Source organism: Microtus oregoni, unplaced genomic scaffold (genome assembly GCF_018167655.1).
Source record: "Microtus oregoni isolate MIOR12 unplaced genomic scaffold, Mior012 000001F_ref0000356, whole genome shotgun sequence".
Classification (NCBI taxonomy): Eukaryota; Metazoa; Chordata; class Mammalia; order Rodentia; family Cricetidae; genus Microtus; species Microtus oregoni.
The window spans coordinates 66,227,550-66,248,751 of record NW_024543060.1 but is presented as its reverse complement, the minus strand read 5'-3'; the positions used below and the strand labels follow the sequence as shown (position 1 = coordinate 66,248,751).

The 21,202-nt window shown below is 36.9% G+C and overlaps 2 protein-coding genes across 2 annotated transcripts; both read left to right on the top strand.

Moving 5' to 3' along the window:
* The first annotated feature begins 4,827 nt into the window (after nucleotides 1–4,827).
* LOC121463283 (olfactory receptor 12-like) lies at nucleotides 4,828–5,772 on the top strand. Its single transcript, XM_041675389.1, has one exon. The coding sequence runs from the start codon at nucleotides 4,828–4,830 to the stop codon at nucleotides 5,770–5,772; it is 945 nt and encodes a 314-aa protein (XP_041531323.1).
* Nucleotides 5,773–19,289: 13,517 nt separating this feature from the next.
* Nucleotides 19,290–20,237, top strand: LOC121455670 (olfactory receptor 12-like). Its single transcript, XM_041663297.1, has one exon. The coding sequence runs from the start codon at nucleotides 19,290–19,292 to the stop codon at nucleotides 20,235–20,237; it is 948 nt and encodes a 315-aa protein (XP_041519231.1).
* Nucleotides 20,238–21,202: the final 965 nt, after the last annotated feature.

Below are 21,202 nucleotides of genomic sequence, written 5' to 3'. Positions count from 1 at the left end.
AGCATGTTTTAAATAAACGCTGATTGGCCAGTAGCCAGGCAGGAAATATAGGCAGGACAACCAGACAGGAAGTAGAGGCAGGTCAATGAGAACAGGAGAATTCTGGGGATAGGGAAGCTCCCTCTGTAGTCCTGTCCAGTCACAGAAGAAGCAAGATGTGACTATGCCGCTGAAATAGGTACTGAGCCACATGGCTAACACAGATAAGACTAATGGGCTAATATAAGTTATAAGAGTTAATAAGAAGCCTGAGCTAATGGGCCAATCAGTTTCTGATTAATGTAGACCTCTGTGTGATTTCTTTGGGACTTAACAATCGCTGGAACCAGGAAGGACAGAAACCCCAGTTAACAGATTAGTTCCAGTTTTTATATAAACATCAATATTTATTAAATAAGTATTTATCCAATGAACAGCTATGGACTCATTGCGATGCTCTTCTGTTTTAGACCAAGGAGATCATGGAGTCACCTTTCAAAACTATAAGAGAGCCCCCAACTAAATGTTCCTTTTATAAGAGTAGCCTTGGTCATGGTGTCTTTTCACAGCAATAGAACAATAACTAAGACAATGCCCAAATCTCCAATGTCTCAGAATAAGACTATAATTTGGATAGTGTCCTTGAAAATGAAATAAAGTTAAAGTTGGACAGCAAATGGGTCCCAATTCACCGTATATCAGGATATTTGTTGGAAGAAATTATAAGAACATGGAATTTTCAGTTTCATGTCCATAGAGTTGAATCTAGGCAGAGAAACCAAGAGAATTGTCACTTACAAACCAAGAAAAAGATCTAAGATGAACTCACTCTGATAGTAGCTTCATCTTAGGCATTAGCCTCCAAGGCTATAAGAAAATATTTCTGTGATAACTATACCCAGTTAGTTGTATTTTGTTATGACAGACTGAGAAAACTCGTGTGATTAGATGATTGATGATAAATACACAATGGCACGTGTTTGCATACAAAATGGTGACATATGGAGAAAATTCAAATGTCTTAGCAGTAGTAGCAATAAAACTTTCCGCATGTTTCCTGAAACATGGCTAATATACAAAGGTCAATGTAAAACATCCCAGCAGCTTGGTCCTGCCTCAACTTGATATGCCATGTTTTGTTGACTCCCATGGGAGGTCTTGCCCTTTCTGCGGAGTGGATGGGGGATGGGCAGGTAAAGGGGAGGTGGGGGAAGAGAACAGTAGAAGAGGAGGGAGGAGAAACTGTGGTTGGTGTGTAAAATAAATTAAAACATTTTAATAAAAAAGTTATGTAAAACATGTTGTGGAAGTGAAAACATCAAGATAAAAGAATAGAAATTTCCATTTGTAGTTTCTTTATGTAAACACAAATATAACAATAATGTACAGAACAAAATACATCTGTGAGAATTCCAGCATACAGTTAAAATGTTGTAAAACCCCCAAGAAACTAAGAAGGCAAGGGTACCTTCATCAAAATGGGTAAAATATACTCAGATACAGATGGCTCAGCTAAGTATCTAGAGAATACCTTAATTCATGCTTTCTATTTTGCAGGGAAATATTGGATTGGATGCCACAACCAGCACACTGAATTTTTAGGAGATTAAATTCTGATTCCCTGGTTATACCTTATACACGGGACCAGCTTAATTGGCTGCTCCAAACTGATGACAATTGGCTTGTCGCATGTTCCTCCTTCCTTGGCACAGTTGACAATCACTACCCCAGTGACCCTCTGTGAATTCAAGATGCCAGCCCTATGTATACTTTTGGTAGCGTATATTGTTAGTTCATCTAGTTTTAAAAATACATGGTTTCAATTTACTAAAAATATTTTATATTAATTGCCTCGTGACTAATATCAGCACATTGTGTTTATAATTGAATTAAGAAGTGAGTCCTTGGCTCAGAATAAATTGTCTGTACAGAACCCATATAAACACTGTGTGTGGTGGCATGCATCTGGAACTCCAGCTCTGGAGAACAGGGCAGGAACAAAGGAAAAACACAAGGCCAGTTGATATTCAATCTGTCTACAGTGGTGACATTCACACTTAGTTCTAGATAATCTCAACTAACTTATGGTATAAAGTGACTGAGAAATATGCTGTAAGAGACCCACACTGGAGCACCGGACTGAAATCTCAAGGTCCAAATCAGGAGCAGAAGGAGAGAGAGCACGAGCAAGGAACTCAGGACAACGAGGGGTGCACCCACACACTGAGACAATGGGGATGTTCTATCGGGAACTCACCAAGGCCAGCTGGCCTGGGTCTGAAAAAGCCTGGGATAAAACCGGACTCGCTGAACATAGCAGACAATGAGGACTACTGAGAACTCAAGAACAATGGCAATGGGTTTTTGATCCTACTGCACGTACTGGCTTTGTGGGAGCCTAGGCAGTTTGGATGCTCACCTTACTAGACCTGGATGGAGGTGGGAGGTCTTTGGACTTCCCACAGGGCAGGGAACTTTGATTGCTCTTTGGGCTGACGAGGGAGGGGGACTTGATGGGGGAGGGGGAGGGAAATGGGAGGCGGTGGCGGGGAGGAGGCAGAAATCTTTAATAAATAAATAAATAAATAAATAAATAAAAATAAAAAAAATAACAACTTGTAACCAACCCCTGTAAACAATGACAAATATCCATAACCCAATGAGAGACCCAAAGCCACCTACCCCACCTCTTGGAAGTTGTGTTCCTAAATTTATTTCCTGCTACCTGGGAGCAATAGCGTTTTTAAGGGATCCTGAAAATAAAAATTTGGGTTACTTGTCAAGTCATGAAAAGAAAAACGCAGTTTGGTCAAAGTTCACTCATTATGTTCTTTGTCCATTTTTCCAAAAACAGGAAAAGAAAGAGAAATCGTTCATGATCTGATGGTGATCATTAATGGTGATTTTAAGAACAAACAAAATAAAGTATGTAGAGCCTGCAAAAAAAAGGAAAAGAAAAGAAAAGAAAGACGCTGTAAGTCACACTCTGGCTTCCACATCTATGTGCACAAGCAAGTGTACCAAAAATATACGCCCCACACATGCATAAAGACACACTTGAATATAACACACAACCACACAAGAAATGGCTCTATAAATGTAAATCTATAATCTATCCAGATATTAATGAACTTCTCTCTGTTAATCAGGACCATAAGAAATATAGTCCAAGTGTACCTTTTGTCACATTGTATCACTGTTATTAGTTTCTTCTGTGTAGAAAGTCAGTTATCATGTTCTCCAGAGAGCTCTTTTAATTTCCCAAAGGTCTGATGAATTCACCAATTAATAATTTTCTCTCTTCTTTCCTTATTTCCTTCACTCTATTTCTTTTCCTTTTGTTTCTTTTTGGCATCACGGCACAAATATTTTAATGATGATAGAGCCTTTTGATCTCCATGGGAAATTATATGGAGGCATTGCCTGCCTAGCTCCTTGGTTTCCATCCTCATGGGAAATTTCTTTCTGGAAATATATACACCAAAGGTTCAAAATGTGCTAGCATATGAAAATTTCATAGTGTGATTCTAGTACCAACAGGAGCAATTGTGAAGCATTTTTGGCATAAGTAAAGATGTTGTAAGTTAATGCACGTGACTATGCGATTTAAAAGTCAGCTTCACAGCATGTGATTGAACTATTGATTACACACATTCTTTTCTACTCTGTGATAGATTATTGAATAGTAGACAAGCATGTTTTTCACTGTAGTTACCCTAAGTCATTTAAAACTATTCTTCTAAATCATAGATTGGAAAAAAACTTTCCTTCCTTTCTTTATGTCTATGCTTTATTTTACTTAATAATATGCTGCAATTTTAACAGTATATGTCTAAATGGAGATAACTGAAGCTTGCCTAAATTCTTACTTTTACTATTTAAATAGCAGCTATATTTTAAGTGTCTTGTGTTGTCTTCTCATCTTACAAGTGTATGTATCATTGTACATATAATTAGGGTTCTTTCTAAAAGGAAGATTTCTTTGCTAAAGAGTTAAGAAAACTCTACTTGCATTTTTTTAATTAATAAAGATTGAAAGGAGGAAGGATAGTTTGAAAAAAGAAAGAATGAAGGATAAAATAGGAAATAAAAAGTGAATTAATGCATAAAGAAAATAAGAAATGGAAGAAGGAGGGAGAAATGGGAGTGCAAAATGAGAGTCTTGTTTCATTGCATTTAGGAAATATAAGCAAAATAATGACTGCCTTTGGCAGTTAAGTTGTGCCTTCAAGCATTTAAATAATCTTATGGATGAACAACAAAGGAAATAATAACATGAAGTTATTGTGTAAGGATAAAATTGTCTAAACTGGAGAGACTCCCTTTCATCTATAAAACTGTGTATGTACACACATGTGTGTTATGATATATGTTACTTTTTATTTTGTCGATAAAACTATCTAAACCGAATAACGTTTTAATATGTGCTCAAAATTTATTCAAAAATAATTACATTATTATTCTTCACATATTATATATTCTAGAAAGATTATGATGTACCTAATAAATATCAACCTTTTATGGTCACAAAATTTAATGACAGTAAACAGGTGATAGAATCTATGGGAAAATTCAAAACAAAACTTCCTGATTCCAGACATTTTTCTGGAATTTCTGTTTTCCCAATAGAATTTAGAGGTCCAATTTGCATTTATTACAGGTAAGTATAATGAAAAACCCTCACTGGATTAAACAACTCAATGGGGAGATTGTTTATGTCCTTGATGTTTTACAAAGTAAAATGAACAAGGTAAGTGTGCTTCCATGCTGAGTGGGCAGTTATTTTTACTAAAATTCTGACTCTTATGTTTATTTTTTGCCATTTCAAGTTTTATTATCATATTAGCTATGAAGAGTGAGCAGAAGAGGAATTACTCAGATATAACCGAGTTCATCTTGTTGGGATTTACAGCCCCTCCAGAATTTCAAGTCTTTTTATTCTTGGTGTTCTTGATGATCTACATGGTTACTGTGGTAGGGAATGTCAGCATGATAATGATTATTAAGATGGACTCCAGACTCCAAACACCTATGTATTTCTTCCTTAGAAACTTGTCTTATTTGGATCTCTGCTATTCCACAGTCATTGCACCCAAAACCTTAGCCAACTTCTTGACAAGTGAAAAGAAAATTTCCTACAATGGTTGTGCCACGCAATTCTTCTTCTTTGCTTTGTTTGCTACAACTGAATGCTTCCTTCTCGCTGTCATGGCATTTGATCGATTCTCAGCCATTTGCTCTCCTCTCCTTTATCCTGTGCACATGTCCCAAAAGGTATGTATTCAGTTGGTAACTGGCTCCTACATTTGTGGATGCATCAACTCCATGGTACAGACAGGTTTCACCTTCAGCTTGCATTTCTGTGGAGAAAACAGGCTGGACCACTTTTTCTGTGATGTCCCAGCTTTGATTAAGATTTCCTGTGCTGACACCTTTGTGAATGAGAATGTAATGTTTATTCTCTCTGGTCTCATCATCATCTCCAGTACAACCATCATTCTGGTTTCCTATGGGTACATTCTTTCTACTGTCCTGAAGATCCCCTCAACCCAAGGAAGGAGTAAGACTTTCTCCACCTGTGGCTCTCATATAGTAGCAGTGAGTTTATTCTATGGAACTGTGTTCTTCATGTATGCCCAGCCTGGGTCCATCTCCTCCCCAAAGCAAAACAAGATTGTATCTGTGTTCTACACACTTATAATCCCTATGCTGAACCCTCTAATATATAGTCTAAGAAACAGAGATGTCAAAGATGCTGTACAAAAAATATTAGGTGGGAAATGTTCTCAGTGATATTTATGAAACCTTTATTTAGTGAACAAAATTTCTTTTCTAATCTGTATATGACCACAGATATAATTATATAAGTCTTATAGAGTAATAATTCCAGTAAAAATGCATAGAACATTATTTTGTTTATACTGAATATATGAAAGCATATAACTTCTCACTTTATAATGAAATTTCAATTGATTAGGTAGCAAATATAAAAAATTATCTTCATGTAATTGTTAAAATTTTGCCATATATGTATATTACACTTTTTATGTCAACCAATGACATTGAGTCATGTCACCTTTCACTTCCTGGGTCAAGCCCAACTAAGCAAAAGAGAAATTCTCTATTGTTCTACAGGGTCCTACATCTTCATCATTTCAACACCACACACAGGACCGATAGAGTAAAAATATAAAAATGGCCTCCAGACAAGTCTAACTCAATTTTCATTTCATCTGTAGATTTTTGTTGTTTATAATTGATCATAAAACATTATATGGGCACCAATTTCTTACTTTCACTAACAAATTCCCAACATGGGATCCTATCAGAGTAAAAATAATCTCATCCTGGTGGTTAGGGGCATCAGAAATCAAACCATTACATATTTAGACTGTTGTTCAGGAATGAGGAGGTGTACAAGGCTTTTTTTTGGGGGGGGCACCAACCAGTTTTCAAGTCATGACACAGAACCTTATTAGCTATGAATCCTCTACCTAGGTTAGGCTTTTTTTAAATTTTTATTTTTTTATTGAAGAAAAAAAATTCTGCCCCCTCCCAGCCTCCCATTTCCCTCCCCCTCCTTCCACTTTTCTCCCCCTCCCTCTCCAGTCTGAAGAGCAGTCAAGATTCCCTGCCCTGTGAAAAGTCAAAAGTCCTCCCCCCTCCATCCTGGTCTAGGAAGGTGAACATCCAAACTGGCTAGGCTCCCACAAAGCCAGAACATGAAGTAGGATCAAGACCCAGTGTCATTGTCCTTGGCTTCTAAGCAGCCCTCATTGTCCGCCATATTCAGAGAGTCCAGTTTTATCCCATGCTTTTTCAGTCCCAGTCCAGTTGGCCTTGGTGAGCTCCCAATAGATCAGCCCCACTGTCTCCGTGGGTGGGTGCACCCCTTGTGGTCCTGACTTCTTTGCTCATGTTCTCCCTCCTTCTGCTCCTCAATATGACCTTGGGAGCTCAGTCCGGTGCTCCAGTGTGGGTCTCTGTCTCTATTTCCATCCATCGCCAGATGAAGGTTCTATGGTGATATGTAAGATATTCATCAGTATGGCTATAGGATCAGGTCATTTCAGGTTCCCTATCCTCAGCTGCCCCAGGAACTAACTCCCTGGGCACCTGGGAGCCCCTCTAGGTCCAAGTCTCTTGCCAACCCTAAGATGGCTCCCTTAATTATCCCTGCTCCCTTATCCAACCTTCCTTTATCCCAATCATCCCTTTTCCCCAAGTTCCCCCCATCCTCCCCTTCTCACTTTCTCTCCCCATCTCCCCTTACCCCCCTCCCACTTCACCCCCAAGATCCCAGTTTTTTGCCCAGCAATCTTGTCTACTTCCCATAACCAGGAGGATAGCTATATGTTTTTCTTTGGGTTCACCTTCTTATTTAGCTTCTTTAGGATATCATATTATAGACTCACTGACCTTTATTTGTGGCTAGAACCCAATTATGAGTGAGTACATCCCATGTTCATATTTTTGGGTCTGGGTTACCTCACTCAGGATAGTGTTTTCTATTTCCATCCATTTGCATGCAAAATTCGAGAAGTCATTGTTTTTTACCACTGAGTAGTAGTGCATATATTCCACACTTTCTTCATCCATTCTTCCATTGAAGGACATCTAGGTTGTTTCTAGGTTCTGGCTATTACAAATAATGCTGCTATGAACATAGTTGAACAAATGCCCTTGTCATATGCTCAGGCCTCTCTTGGGTATATTCCCAAGAGTGGCATTGCTGGGCCCAGGGGTAGGTTGATCCCGAATTTCCTGAGAAACCGCCACACTGATTTCCAAAGTCGTTGCACAAGTTTGCATTCCCATCAGCAATGGATGAGGGTACCCCTTCCTCCACAACCTCTCCAGCAAAGGCTATCGTTGGTGTTTTTGATTTTAGCCATTCTGACTGGTGTAGATGATATCTCAAAGTTGTTTTGATTTGCATTTCCCTGATTGCTAAGGAGGTTGAGCATGACCTTAAGTGTCTTTTGGCCATTTGAACTTCTTCTTTTGAGAATTCTCTGTTCAGATCAGTGCCCCATTTTTTTTGGCTAGCTCTTTTAACTTAAATAATAAGCCTGCCTCTCTTTATCTATCTTTTACCTTATATCTTTTTTACCTTTCTTCCTTCTCTATATCATACTTTTACTGTTTCTTGGGTCTGGGTGGCAGCTGAGTGGTTTCTGGCCTTGTGTGGGTCCCTCTCCTTCTCCCCCCATTCTTTCCTTCGTCTTTTCTGTCCCTGAGCCTAGATTTCTCTTCCTATGTATTCCTCCAGCCTACGAGACCCAACTATCCCTCTCCGCTTAACGGCTTGTCATTCAGCCATTTATTAGACCAATCAGGTGCCTTAGGCAGGCCAGGTAAAACAGAAGCAACTCATCTTTATATAATTAATCACATATCTTTGTATCATTAAACAAATACAGCGTAAACAAAAGTAACACACCTTTACACAGTTAAGTAATATAATGTAGTGTAAACAATTGTAACACCTCTTTGCCTCCAGAGGCACTCAAAATGGAACATATTGTTGCAGTTACTCTAGTTTACTCATCATAGCTAGGTGGTATAATGTTATTACTGAAGACACTACTCACTTTGCCTATAACACATAGAGAAGCCAACTTCAACTGTAGATGGAGCATTCACCCTTCTGGATAGCTTATATAGTTCCAAAAGGTGTTATATAACCTGCTGAGAGAGAAAAGAAATCGTAGGTGTCTCTAACTGCTGATCTTTACATGCTAGAACACTGACTTACATGGCAAGATGTGCCCATTGGCATAAGAGTGATATAACCGGTAGGAGGGTAATCAAACATTTTATGATTTGATATAAAGTCTGCCTCACATGAGGGATTTAATGTCTTATATTGTAAATTGGCCAAAATCCCATGACTGGGGAACTCACAGACTCTAAAGGGAAAGTTACTGCTATTGGTTTGTTAAATGCTTATGGGGTCAAGCTGTCCTCTAAATAGTTGTGTTTATTGCTAAAGATTTGTGTTACTTCTACCTTTGTCAGAGAAACTTCTTTTTGCAGTAGGTAATGCAGATATATAACAAGTCAAAGCACCATGTACAAGCAAATGAGTATCCATTTGTGCATAAATCATTCATATCAAGCCCTTCTCTCACACCCTAGCTCAGGAGACTTTGTAGAAGACAGAGAAGAAAGAATGAAAACGATGGGGTAAAATCTACAAAATTATGACTTGTTGACATGGCATGGCTAATGCATTCATCAATTTGTGGCTACATGAACAAGATCTAGACAAGATCATACAATCAATATTCCTACATGACCAGGGGATGAGCCTTTGGTTGACCAGACATTGGAAACTGATGCCTACCAAAGGAAGTTTCACTCTTTTTTGAGAACATGGCAGCTGATAGGCTGCCCATGTCCCAGTAGATAGTCACATCCACATGAAGATGGGCAGCAGTAATAGGACTCAATGTTATTAATAACCAAGAAATAGACAATTTCAGTCATGATACATTTTTAATTCTAGCACCTAGCATACAGATGTAGGTTCTGTGTATTCAAGGCCAACCTGGTACACAGAAAACACAAATCCAGCCATAAGAACATAAGAAGACCTGTTTTAAGAAAAAAAAAGAGTAGAAGGAAGACATGAAAATGGGAGGAGATGGTGTGGGGGGCACAAGAGAGAGTTAGAGGAAGGTAGTAGTGGATTGATATGACTAAAATACATTGTACAAATGTAAGCAATTCTCAAAAATAACTTAAAATATTATTTATAATGGAAAAATATATGTAATTTATAGTCATTACCATTATGTATTGTTTTATATGTGAAGTTTTACATGTATAAAATTTTACATATGTAAAATTGCATAGTAATACTTTGGTTTTAATTTGTTCTTTTTATGTTGATTTGAGTTATGTTTGCATATTGCTATGAGGATGATGTGATGATTTGAATAAAAATGTCTCCATAGGCACATATATTTGAATACTTGGTCATTAGGGAGTGGGCACTACTCGGGAGGGATGAGGAATTGCAGCCTTGTTGGAGTAGGTGTAGACTTGTTAGAGGAATGTGCCACTGGGTGTAGGCTTTGAGGCTATTCTGTCCAAGCCAAACCTGTTGCGGGAGGTCCTCCCACTCCTCCAGCCTATCACCGCTGAGGTACCAGCCCACTGGGGCGTGGTTTCTCTCCCTTTAAAAAAGCGGCCACTTCCCTCTCCTCGCTCTCTTCACTTCCTGCTCCGCCTGCGACTAGACTCCTTTCCTGGTTGCGTAGAGGGCTGTTGCCTGGGACAGTGATCTGTAAGTTTTTTCCCCTTTAAATAAATACCACCCTAATAATCATAACCCCGAATTGGTGTGGCATTGTTTGTGACTTACGCCTTCATTTTGGCGCCCAACGTGGGGCATTTCACTTTCACAGGATCCCCCAGAAAGAACGTCGCCCCCGACAGCTGGAAGTAATTCTAGAGGACGACGTCCCCTTTCCCAATAAAACTTGCCCTTGGGTTTAGGGACATCATTTAGGGGTCGATTATAATTAGTATACGATTGAGGGTTGGGGGAGGAATTTTATACGCTCAGGGATCATTTTGAAAGAAAAAAAAGAGGGATGATGGGATAATAGATTTGTAATTGTGAGTTACTGTTTTTAGACAAATACATTGCTATAGATTCTTGTATATTGATACAAAGTTAAATTATATTGACTATTGTACGCATGCATGTTTCTACCTCTGTTTAAAACATTTGTTTATGTATTGACATATATTGTATTGATATATATATATATATGTATATTGTATATATTTACCATATTGCAGTGTACATTTCTACCTCTGATTAAGATACTTTTATAATGATTGTGCATTGATATATATTTACCTACTGCAATGTATATTTGTACATTGTTTATATTTGGAGGTCATTGTCCTCATTTGTTTCACAGTTGTTTATTGTCTTAGTCTTTAAGTTAGATAGATATTGAGAATTATATAGACTAATAGTCATCTAAGTTTGTCATTTATAATAGACTAATCAGGTTCTTTAGATATATAGAGATTATACTCAGTATAGATAGATAATCTTCAACTTCTTCAAAGAGCTGTAGAAAATGGCCTTTAATCTAACTCAGAGTTTTGTGGTAGTGAGACACAATTGCTCCTGGCAACACCACTCTATTCCCGAGAGAATGTTGAGCACCAAAGACACTCCACCTGGAGCCTTTCTTTTTGGCAGAACTGGCGTTTGGGCAAAGAAATGCCCATACCTCAACAACTGACAAAGATACAGAGCATGCATCAATGGATAAAACAGGACTGTCATATCCTGCCAAGACAGGGTAAGATAGTTTTGAAAAGTTGCTTGCCTTAGAAAATGGTATGTCAGTTATGTTGGGCCTTAGCCAAAGTTGGTTGCTTCAACGCTGCTAATGTGACTTTGGGTGATTGCCCAGGTAGCTAGTTGTCTCTGTAATTTGTTGCATGTTTTGGAAGTTGTTTTACTGAACTTCCTAATTACCCAGGTAACATTATTTCCCTTCTCAGATCTTCGATGGGGTTGAAGACTATATAAATGTAGTTACTTTCTCTCATGACTTGGCCAAGTTATTTATTATACAAGACCTAAGCTAGTTAGAATAGGATATTTGTACTTATTGTATATAATTTCATAGTAGGTTTAGAACTCTCTTATTTAAACAAAAGGGGGAGGTGTTGCGGGAGGTCCTCCCACTCCTCCAGCCTATCACCGCTGAGGTACCAGCCCACTGGGGCGTGGTTTCTCTCCCTTTAAAAAAGCGGCCACTTCCCTCTCCTCGCTCTCTTCACTTCCTGCTCCGCCTGCGGCTAGACTCCTTTCCTGGTTGGGTAGAGGGCTGTTGCCTGGGACAGTGATCTGTAAGTTTTTTCCCCTTTAAATAAATACCACCCTAATAATCATAACCCCGAATCGGTGTGGCATTGTTTGTGACTTACGCCTTCACAAACCCACTGGCTTTCTCTTTCTGTTGCTTGCAGATCCAGATGAAGGACTCTCAGCTACGTCTCCAGTAGCATGTCTGCCTGTGTGCTGCCATGATTATTATGGACTAAACCCGTGAAACTGTAATTTGATAAAGACAAATAAATTAAGTAGTTTCTTTTAGGGAATTGTTTGATATAGGAAAACCCTACATCATGGTTTTCATGTTTTATTGATACATCATGAAAGAAGAGTTTTTTTTAATTATTAATACTTATTTATTTATTATTAGTTGATTTTCCACAACCCATTCAGTTTCCCCTCCCTCCCCTTTCCTACCCTTTCTCTAGTCCTTACCCCTATTACAGAATATTTGTTTACACTGTGAATATATGTCTTTACCAAGGCGCCTTCTGGTTGATTTAATAAAAAGCAGAATGGCCAAATGCTAGGCAGGAAGAGGTTAGGCAGGATTTCCAGGGACAGAGAGAAGAGTGGAGTTGTCAGCCAGATAAGCAGAAAAGGATGGTTCAAGATGAGAGGTAATGTCATGTGACAGAATGTAGATTAGTATAAATGGTTTAAGTTACGAGCTAGTTGAGACCAGCCTAAGCTAAAGGCCAAGCTTTCATTATTAATAATAAGTTTCCATGTAATTATTTCTGTGGTGACAGCTGCCGAAAAAGCTTGCTACACCCCTCAACTAGTATGTAGTTACATTAACTACATATTTTAAAATATATTTGTTTGAGAATGTAAAATATGTGCACACAACAATACATTCAATACTATAATGTGTATATTTTTCTTTTTTATGGAAAACAGATTTTTTTCTCACATATTCTAATTATAGTTTCCCATGTCTCTACTCCTGGAGCTCATCTCTACCTCCTTCCCCTTCTACCCAGATCCACCCTGTTTCTGTCTCTCATTAGGAAACAAACAGGCTTCTAAGGGATAACAATAAAATAATATAAGACAGGGACCTGCAGTGTTTCTTCCACTGCAACCACCAGGTATCCTGCAGCATTTTACTTAATCCATGACAGCTATCCAAAGGATTAAGAAAAAGAAGAGGCAAAAGTCAAAAGATAGAATCAGGAGGAATCTGAGCAAATAATCTAGCAGACTTGAGTTTATTTTTCATAGACCTTTTATACTCAAAGCAAAAAAGAAGAAGTCAAAAGAGAAAGTCTTTTGGCTTCCTTACCATGGTTCAAGAAACAAACAAGCATAATCACATCCTTAATTCTCAAAACATCTAGTAACCACACCTTTGGTCAAACATCTTGTTATTTGGCCTTGAGGAGTAAAACATCTAGTGACCATGCCTTTGGTCAAACATTATGTTATTTGGCCTTGAGGAGCAAAACACATCTAGTGAACACATTTTGCCTTTACAATCTTGAACTCTCTAACCTTAAGTCAAGATGGAAATACTCACCGTTGGCTTCAACGCCTGCAGAGTAAAGGCTTTCTCTGTAGGAACCAGTCCTACTTCTCAAGGTTCAATATGTTGCAATGGTATTGTCTTCGTTAGTGGGGCTTGCCTTCAGTTTATGGAAAAAAATCTACAGACTGGACTAAGGTCTAGGTAATATGGATATTCCCATGGGATTTCTATGGCCAACAACTCAATTAGAGGTAACCCAATCCTGGTACGGGAAGATTCATTTGATGACAAGAGATGTCCAGTTGGGGTTCTGTCTGCCCTATTATTTGGCAATTTTTAGATCATCTTCATATATGCATATATTTTAGGAATCTTCTACTGCATTAGGTTTCCATACTACTCCTTTTAACTGTTTCTTTTCATATTTAACTGTCTTTACTCCCACATCTCTCTCTTCCCTCCCCCTCTCCACTTGATCCTCTTGTTATAATCTCCCCCAACATGCCTAAAAACGATCTATTCTACTTCCCTTTCCTAGAGACATCTGTATGTCTCCTCTTATTTCTTTACTCTGTATTTAATCTCTGTAGTTCTGTACCTTGGTTGTCAATGACTTAGCAGCTAATATCTAAATATAAACAAATATGTACCATTCATATTTATCACCCCACAAAAAATTCCGTAAAGATCAAAGACTTCAACATAAACCAGGTATATTAAACCTGATAGAAGAGAAAGTGGGGAATAGCCTTTAACTCATTGTCTTAGATGAAGACTTTCTGGGTCTTTATTTGCCTTTATGGGTCTGGGTTATCTCATTTGAGGTGATTGCTTTCTATATCCATCAATTTGTCTGGAAATTTATGATTTCTTTTTTTGTTGTTGTTTGAAACAGATGATTATTACTACATTATGTAAATACACTACCTTTTTTTGTATCTATTTTACTGTTGAGAGACATCTACATTGTTTCCAGTTTCTGGCTATTATGAATACAGCAGCAATGAGCATGGTTGAACAAGTGTCTCTCTGATAGGATAAAATATCCATTGGGTTTATACCGAAAAGTGGTGTAGCTGGATATTGAGATAGATCGATTCTCATTTTTCTGAGGGAATGCCACACTGATTTCCCTAGTGACATAGTGCTACCAGCAATGGATGAATGTTCCCCTTTCTCTAAATCCCCACCAGCATGAGATTTTACCTGTTTTATTGATTGTAGTCATTCTGGTGGTTGTAACATGAGTAAAGCAGTTTAATATTGCATTGCCCTGTTGACTAAGGATATTGAACATTTCTTTAAGTGTTTCTCAGTCATTCATGTTTCCTTTACTGAGAATTCTCTGTTTAGATCTGCACTCCATTTTTAGTTGATTTTTTGTTTTATTGATATCCATGCTTTTTAGTTCTTTATATATCTTGAATATTAGCCTTCTATCAGATAGTAATTTAAAGTAATCTTTTCCCATTCTGTAGGCCACTGCTTTGAACGACAGGGTCCTTTACTGCAAAGTTTCTCAGCTTTACAAGGTCCCATTTATTTGTTGTTGATTTTTGTGCCTGTGCTGTGTTCTGTTCAGAAAGTCTTCATCTAAGACAATGAGTTCAAGGCTATTCCCCACTTTCTCTTCTATCAGGTTTAGTATATCTGGTTTTATGTTAAAGTCTTTGATCTCTATGGAATTTTTTGTGAGGTGATAAATATGAATCTATTTGGAGTCTTCCAGTTTTATCAATACCATTTGTTAAAGATGATGTCTTTTTTCCTGTGTGTGGTTTTTGCTTCCTTGTCAAAAATCAGGTGTCCATAGGTTTATGGATTTATGACTGGGTCTTCAGTTCTATTCTATTGATCAATGTGTCTGTTTTTGTGACAATACTTTACTGTTTTTATTATTTATAGCTTGATAGCACAACTTCAAGACAGAAATAAAAATACTTCCAACAGTTCTTCTAGTATTAAGGATTGCTTTAGCTATCCTGGGATTTGCATCTCTCTGTGTGTTTCTATATGAAACTGAAGTTTGTTCTTTTAAGATCTGTGAAGAATTGTGTAGACTGTATAGATTGCTTTTGTTAGAATGGCTTTTTTTTTCCATATCTGTCCTACTGATCCAAGAGCATGGGGGATCTTTCCATCTTCTGATAGCTTCTTCAATTTCTTTCTTACAATGTGTAAAAATATTCTTGTGTTATTTATTTATTAAAGATTTCTGTCTCTTCCCTGCCACCGCCTCCCATTTCCCTCCCCCTCCCCCAATCAAGTCCCCCTCCCTCGTCAGCCCAAAGAGCAATCAAAGTTCCCTGCCCTGTGGGAAGTCCAAGGACCACCCACCTCCATCCAGGTCTAGTAAGGTGAGCATCCAAACTGCCTAGGCTCCCACAAAGTCAGTACGTGCAGTAGGATCAAAAACACATTGCCATTGTTCTTGAGTTCTCAGTAGTCCTCATTGTCCACTATGTTCAGCATGTCCGGTTTTATCCCAGGCTTTTCCAGACCCAGGCCAGCTGGCCTTGGTGAGTTCCCAATAGAACATCCCCATTGTCTCAGTGTGTGGGTGCACCCCTCGTTGTCCTGAGTTCTTTGCTCCTGCTCTCTCTCCTTCTGCTCCTGATTTGGACCTTGGGATTTCAGTCCGGTGCTCCAATGTGGGTTTCTGTCTCTGTCTCCTTTCATCACCTGATGAAGGTTAATATTCCGGAGGATACTTAAGGTGTATGAACAACTGGAAAAAAGATGCATAATTTTGTAAGGAAAAACTATAAGTATTTGCTCATCTTAAAAAGTGAATATTAAAACACAAGAATATTTCAGCATCTACCAAATATCCTTACAAAATTATGCATCTTTTTTCCAGTTGTTCATACACCTTAAACAAATGAAGTACAGAATTGTTCAAATTGCTAAATCTTATTTCTTAATTAAAATTCAAGTACTTTTTATTTTGCAGATTAGTAATATAGATTTTTGTCCTTTAATCTTCTGGGGGTTTATTGTTATTGTTTTGTTAGCTAAAGAGTTTTTTTTATTTTTTTTAAAAAATATTTATTTATTCATTTATTTATTATGTATGCAATATTCTTTCTGTGTGTATGCTTGAAGGCCAGAAGAGGGCACCAGATCTCATTACAGATGGTTGTGAGCCACCATGTGGTTGCTGGGAATTGAATTCAGGACCTCTGGAAGAGCAGGCAATGCTCTTAACCGCTGAGCCATCTCTCCAGCCCCCAGCTAAAGAGTTTTATAAGTTTGAAAAATATCATGTATTCGTATCTCTTTTATATCAACATTTTCTGATTGAATTTATAATTTTTATTTCAAGCATCAATATTATTAAATAAGTATTTATACAACGAACAGTACTAGGTTTTTGTGATCCACTTCTCAGCATACACTGACATCAGAAACAAGAAAAAATTCATAATATTTCATTTTTGTTAAATAAATGCAGGGACTCCTAGAAGCAGTTTTGTGAAATAATATAATATTCGTTCAAAAATTCTTTATAATCAATGGTGAATTTTGAGTGAGGAAATATCTATTCTACTTGGAAGCACTGTAGCCTACTCTACTTATCTTTGAACTTTTTTCATAGAAACTGAAATTATAACAGTCATTAGGAATCAGACAATGAAGAATTCCTATCCTAAACTCACCGTGTCCTATTTAGACTTTTACAATTTTATATTAATTAATAATTAATTAATTAAAAATAAGAACAAAACACTTCCCAGGTGATTCTAGTGAGTCAGAAAATACACCAAATGCTGACCTAATTGACCTCTGGGACTTATTTTATTTTCATAGAAATATATGTGTATATTCAAGAAATTTCAGATTTGCTTTTCTGGTTTGAGAGTATTAGACAGCTGGATATTATGATGCTTTCACTTTTACGTTTACTAATATAAAAAGGTATTCTTGAGTTTGAGCTGAAAACCCAGTGTAGGGATTTTTTCTGAGGGTAATGAGGTGAGGACATGTTATATATGAAATCAAAAAGGTCTGTTTGGTGCGTGTGGTGTGATGCTTGGAGAATCTATATGAAAGATAAAATACTTTTGTTGATTGTTATACTTTTCTCAATATGACTTAAAAAACAATAAGCTTTTAAATTCATTGGTGAGGCTTTTCAGGTAGCCAGATCTGTATTTCAAAAGTAAAAAAAAAATTAGTTTTTATATAGACCTTATTTTACTTTAGCAAATAATTCTTGTTTCTCAGTTCATTCTCTCAAGTATGAATTATTTATTCAGGACTTTCCATTTTACAAGGGCTAGATATTTTACTTACTTTTTATATATAACTTTGGGCAATCCTTATGACAATCTATTGAATCAATTTTCTATTACACAAGTTACTGATAATAAAATAAGGACATGGAATTAAACATTTAATTGAATTGTTGAGATAAAGTAGCCAGAGACATAAAAAGCAGGGATTATAATCTTTTTTTTTTCTAGACAGGGTTTCTCTGTAGATTTGGAGCCTGTCCTGGAACTACCTCTTGTAGACCAGGTTGGTTTCGAACTCACAGAACTTCACCTTCCTCTGTCTCCCGAGTGCTGGTATTAAAGTCATGTGCCACCACCACCCAGCATAACCCAAATTTATGTGAACCAAATATCATGATTTTATAAAGAAATACTTTTATCCTTTATAAAATATGACAGAAATTAAGTCACTTTCACTTCTCTCTCTGTTGTATGTTTAATTTCTAAGATTTTGAAATAAAAATGTTCAACTTCAGAAGTTCATTAAAAGTTCCTCAAATAGAAGGAACTGTTTTTGCCAATCGGAAATTAAATGTAACAAGTTAGGCCCTCAGGATCATAAAATCTATTCTTCCATTTAGATTTAGCTTTTCAGATATTTTTGCCATTAATTCGTTATTGATGTATTTTTTGTTATTTAATAGTAAGCATTTATATTTACTAAAGAAGTAAACCTGATTTATTTATTTTGTGTTTTTAGAATATTCACAGAGAAAAATGATTCTTGTTGGGGAAGTGAATAATAAGTGGCAACCACGACATTTTACATAAACAAATAATTTATATGTTTAAAGCTGGGACAAAGAAAAGAAGTGCTGGGACTTGGTTTCCCAAAAAGAAGCCACTGACCTTCGGAGATGAGCAATAAGTGATGTAGAACACAGACGTTAGCTATGTCAGGCATGTACAGGGGACATGGGGCTGATTTCTCACTGGATGACATTTCTCCAGGCTGGTGCTTTACTTCACCGTGTGAAACTGCAACCTCCTGTGTCCTAATGTCTTTACGTACACATGAAACTTTTTATTTAATTTTTTTATATTAAAATGTAAAAACATCATTCCCCACTTATGTTTTTTCCTCCAACATGCCCCTCCTTGCTCTCTTTCACCTTTATAGTTTCTTTTCTTCATAAATTATTGTGTTAAAAGAACCAAGTTCACTATGTCTTTTGGTGGGGAAGTAGATTCAACAGATTTCTTGTTTCTAAATTTCAAAGAATTGTATGTGTTTAAGTATTTGACTACTATCTAATTTTATGTGTTTGGTTTGTTATAAATACTACTGCTTCATTCTCTGTTTCCTGCAATCCTTGAAACAACCTCGTACGGTAGGTATTATTAGCAGTTCCCATCCTACAGAAGAGAACTTGGATGTACTGAGAGTTTAGAAGTCATCTTAGAGTTATTTAGGTTGAAAACTCCTAAGTGTCCTAACTTGACTGAGTAGCATCCAATCCAGAAGTGTGCCTTCCTCTATTCATACTTCTCAATTTATATCAGGGCTTATGATGTTAGAGTTAATGGATGGCTTCATCTTTGACACTACACTGGCTAATCTAAATTCAAAACTATCTTGTCAAATGAGTTATTAAAAATGAATCAATTTATATTAGCATTTTCCCCAAAAGGAACCACAAGTTAACCACAGTGCCCTGTGATCTCTTTTTTCAGATAGGTCTCAGTTATGAAACTGGAGCAGAGCAGGAATGACTCCGAGCTGACAGAGTTTATTCTGCTGGGATTCTCGGTATCTCCAAAAGCACGAGTTCCCTTATTCTTATTGTTCCTGCTTATCTATCTGACCATTGTATTGGGAAATATCAGCATGTTAATTGTCATTAAAATAGACTCCAGACTTCATACACCTATGTATTTCTTTCTTCAAAATTTATCTTATTTAGATCTCTGCTATTCCACAGTCATTGCACCCAAAACTCTAGCTACTTTTTTCTCCAAGCACAAGAAAATTTCATACAATGAGTGTGCAACACAGTTCTTTTTCTTTGCTCTTTTTGTTGGGACAGAAGGTTTCCTCCTGGCCGTGATGGCATATGACCGCTTCTCAGCCATCTGCTCACCGTTTCTGTACACTGTACGCATGTCTCCATCGGCTTGTATTCGTTTGGTGGCTGGCTCCTATATCTGTGGATGCATCAACTCCATGATACAAACAGGATTCACCTTCAGCTTGCGTTTCTGTGGAGAAAACAGGCTGGACCACTTTTTCTGTGACGTCCCAGCTCTGATTAAGATCTCCTGTGTTGACACCTTTGTGAATGAGATTGTACTGTTTATTCTCTCTGCTCTCATCATCATCTCCACCACAACCATCATTCTGGTTTCCTATGGGTACATTCTTTCCACTGTCCTGAAGATCCCCTCCACCCACGGCAGGAGTAAGACCTTCTCCACTTGTAGCTCTCATATCATTGTGGTGAGTTTATTCTATGGAACTGTGTTCTTCATGTATGCCCAGCCTGGGTCCATCTCCTCACCAGAGAAAAATAAGATTGTGGCTGTGTTCTACACCCTTATCATCCCAATGCTGAATCCTCTGATTTATAGCTTAAGAAATACAGAGGTAAAAAGTGCTTTGAAGAAGATATTACTAAGAAAAATGCCTTGGCATTGACTGCAAGTTTCCCTCAAAACTATGGAATCAACTAAAAGCAACATTATCAATAATTTATGGCATAGCTCAATCAAAGGTATTTCAAAGTTTTGGATTCTAAATTTTATTTTTTTTCTTTTGGTGATATCCTAGATTTTCATTGTTTCTTGTATAAAATAATAGTGTTATAGCTAGGTATTACATAATTTCAAAACTATAATTAAATGCATTACTACCAAATTAAATATATATATATATTAAATTGATTAAAACTATCTTTCCACGGTTTATTTAACAAAAAATTTGATGGTCAGTATCATTTATGCTTGTCTAGTTCATATTTATGTATCTTATTTCAAAATTTTATATGTAAATTAAATTATACATTTCCCTTGAATTTGAAAAGTTATTTCCATGAAATGACATAAAATATTTTCTCATAATTATCTGAGCCTTTCAATGTCAGTAGACATGCTCACTATCTCAAATATCCTACCTAGTACTTTCTTCTTGTTTTCTCTATTAAACTTGCCATGGAATTTGCTATGAAGTTCATTTTGAGATTCATATCCATTTCTTAAATAATTCCTCTTAGTGTGTCAAGTTGTTATATGTATCTTTGCTTTTGTTTTATTTTGCTGAGGTGTATTCAAAATTACAAAAGTACCAAAATTAATGTATATACTGAATATATCACTGAAATATCTGCATACAAATCTTTATGCCATATAACTGTTTTACTTTCTAAGGTTTTCTGATTTTTATTAACTTCCTTTTTGTGAGTTTAAATATTGAATAGTGTTTCCTTAGTTTCATGAATTGTGTTGAAGAGCTGCACAATCATCAGTATAGGTGTGCAATTTCATTTTTCATGTGTTCTTGTTCTGTCGTGTGTATTATCGATTTTACAACGGGACTATTTAAATGGATTTCTAACTTCAGCACAGTCCATCCACTTGACTCATGCCTTATTATTTTTTTTCTAG

Bases quoted from the DNA above. Each gene is read 5' to 3' on its own strand.
- LOC121463283 (XM_041675389.1), top strand. From the start codon at position 4,828: ATGAAGAGTGAGCAGAAGAGGAATTACTCAGATATAACCGAGTTCATC.
- LOC121455670 (XM_041663297.1), top strand. From the start codon at position 19,290: ATGAAACTGGAGCAGAGCAGGAATGACTCCGAGCTGACAGAGTTTATT.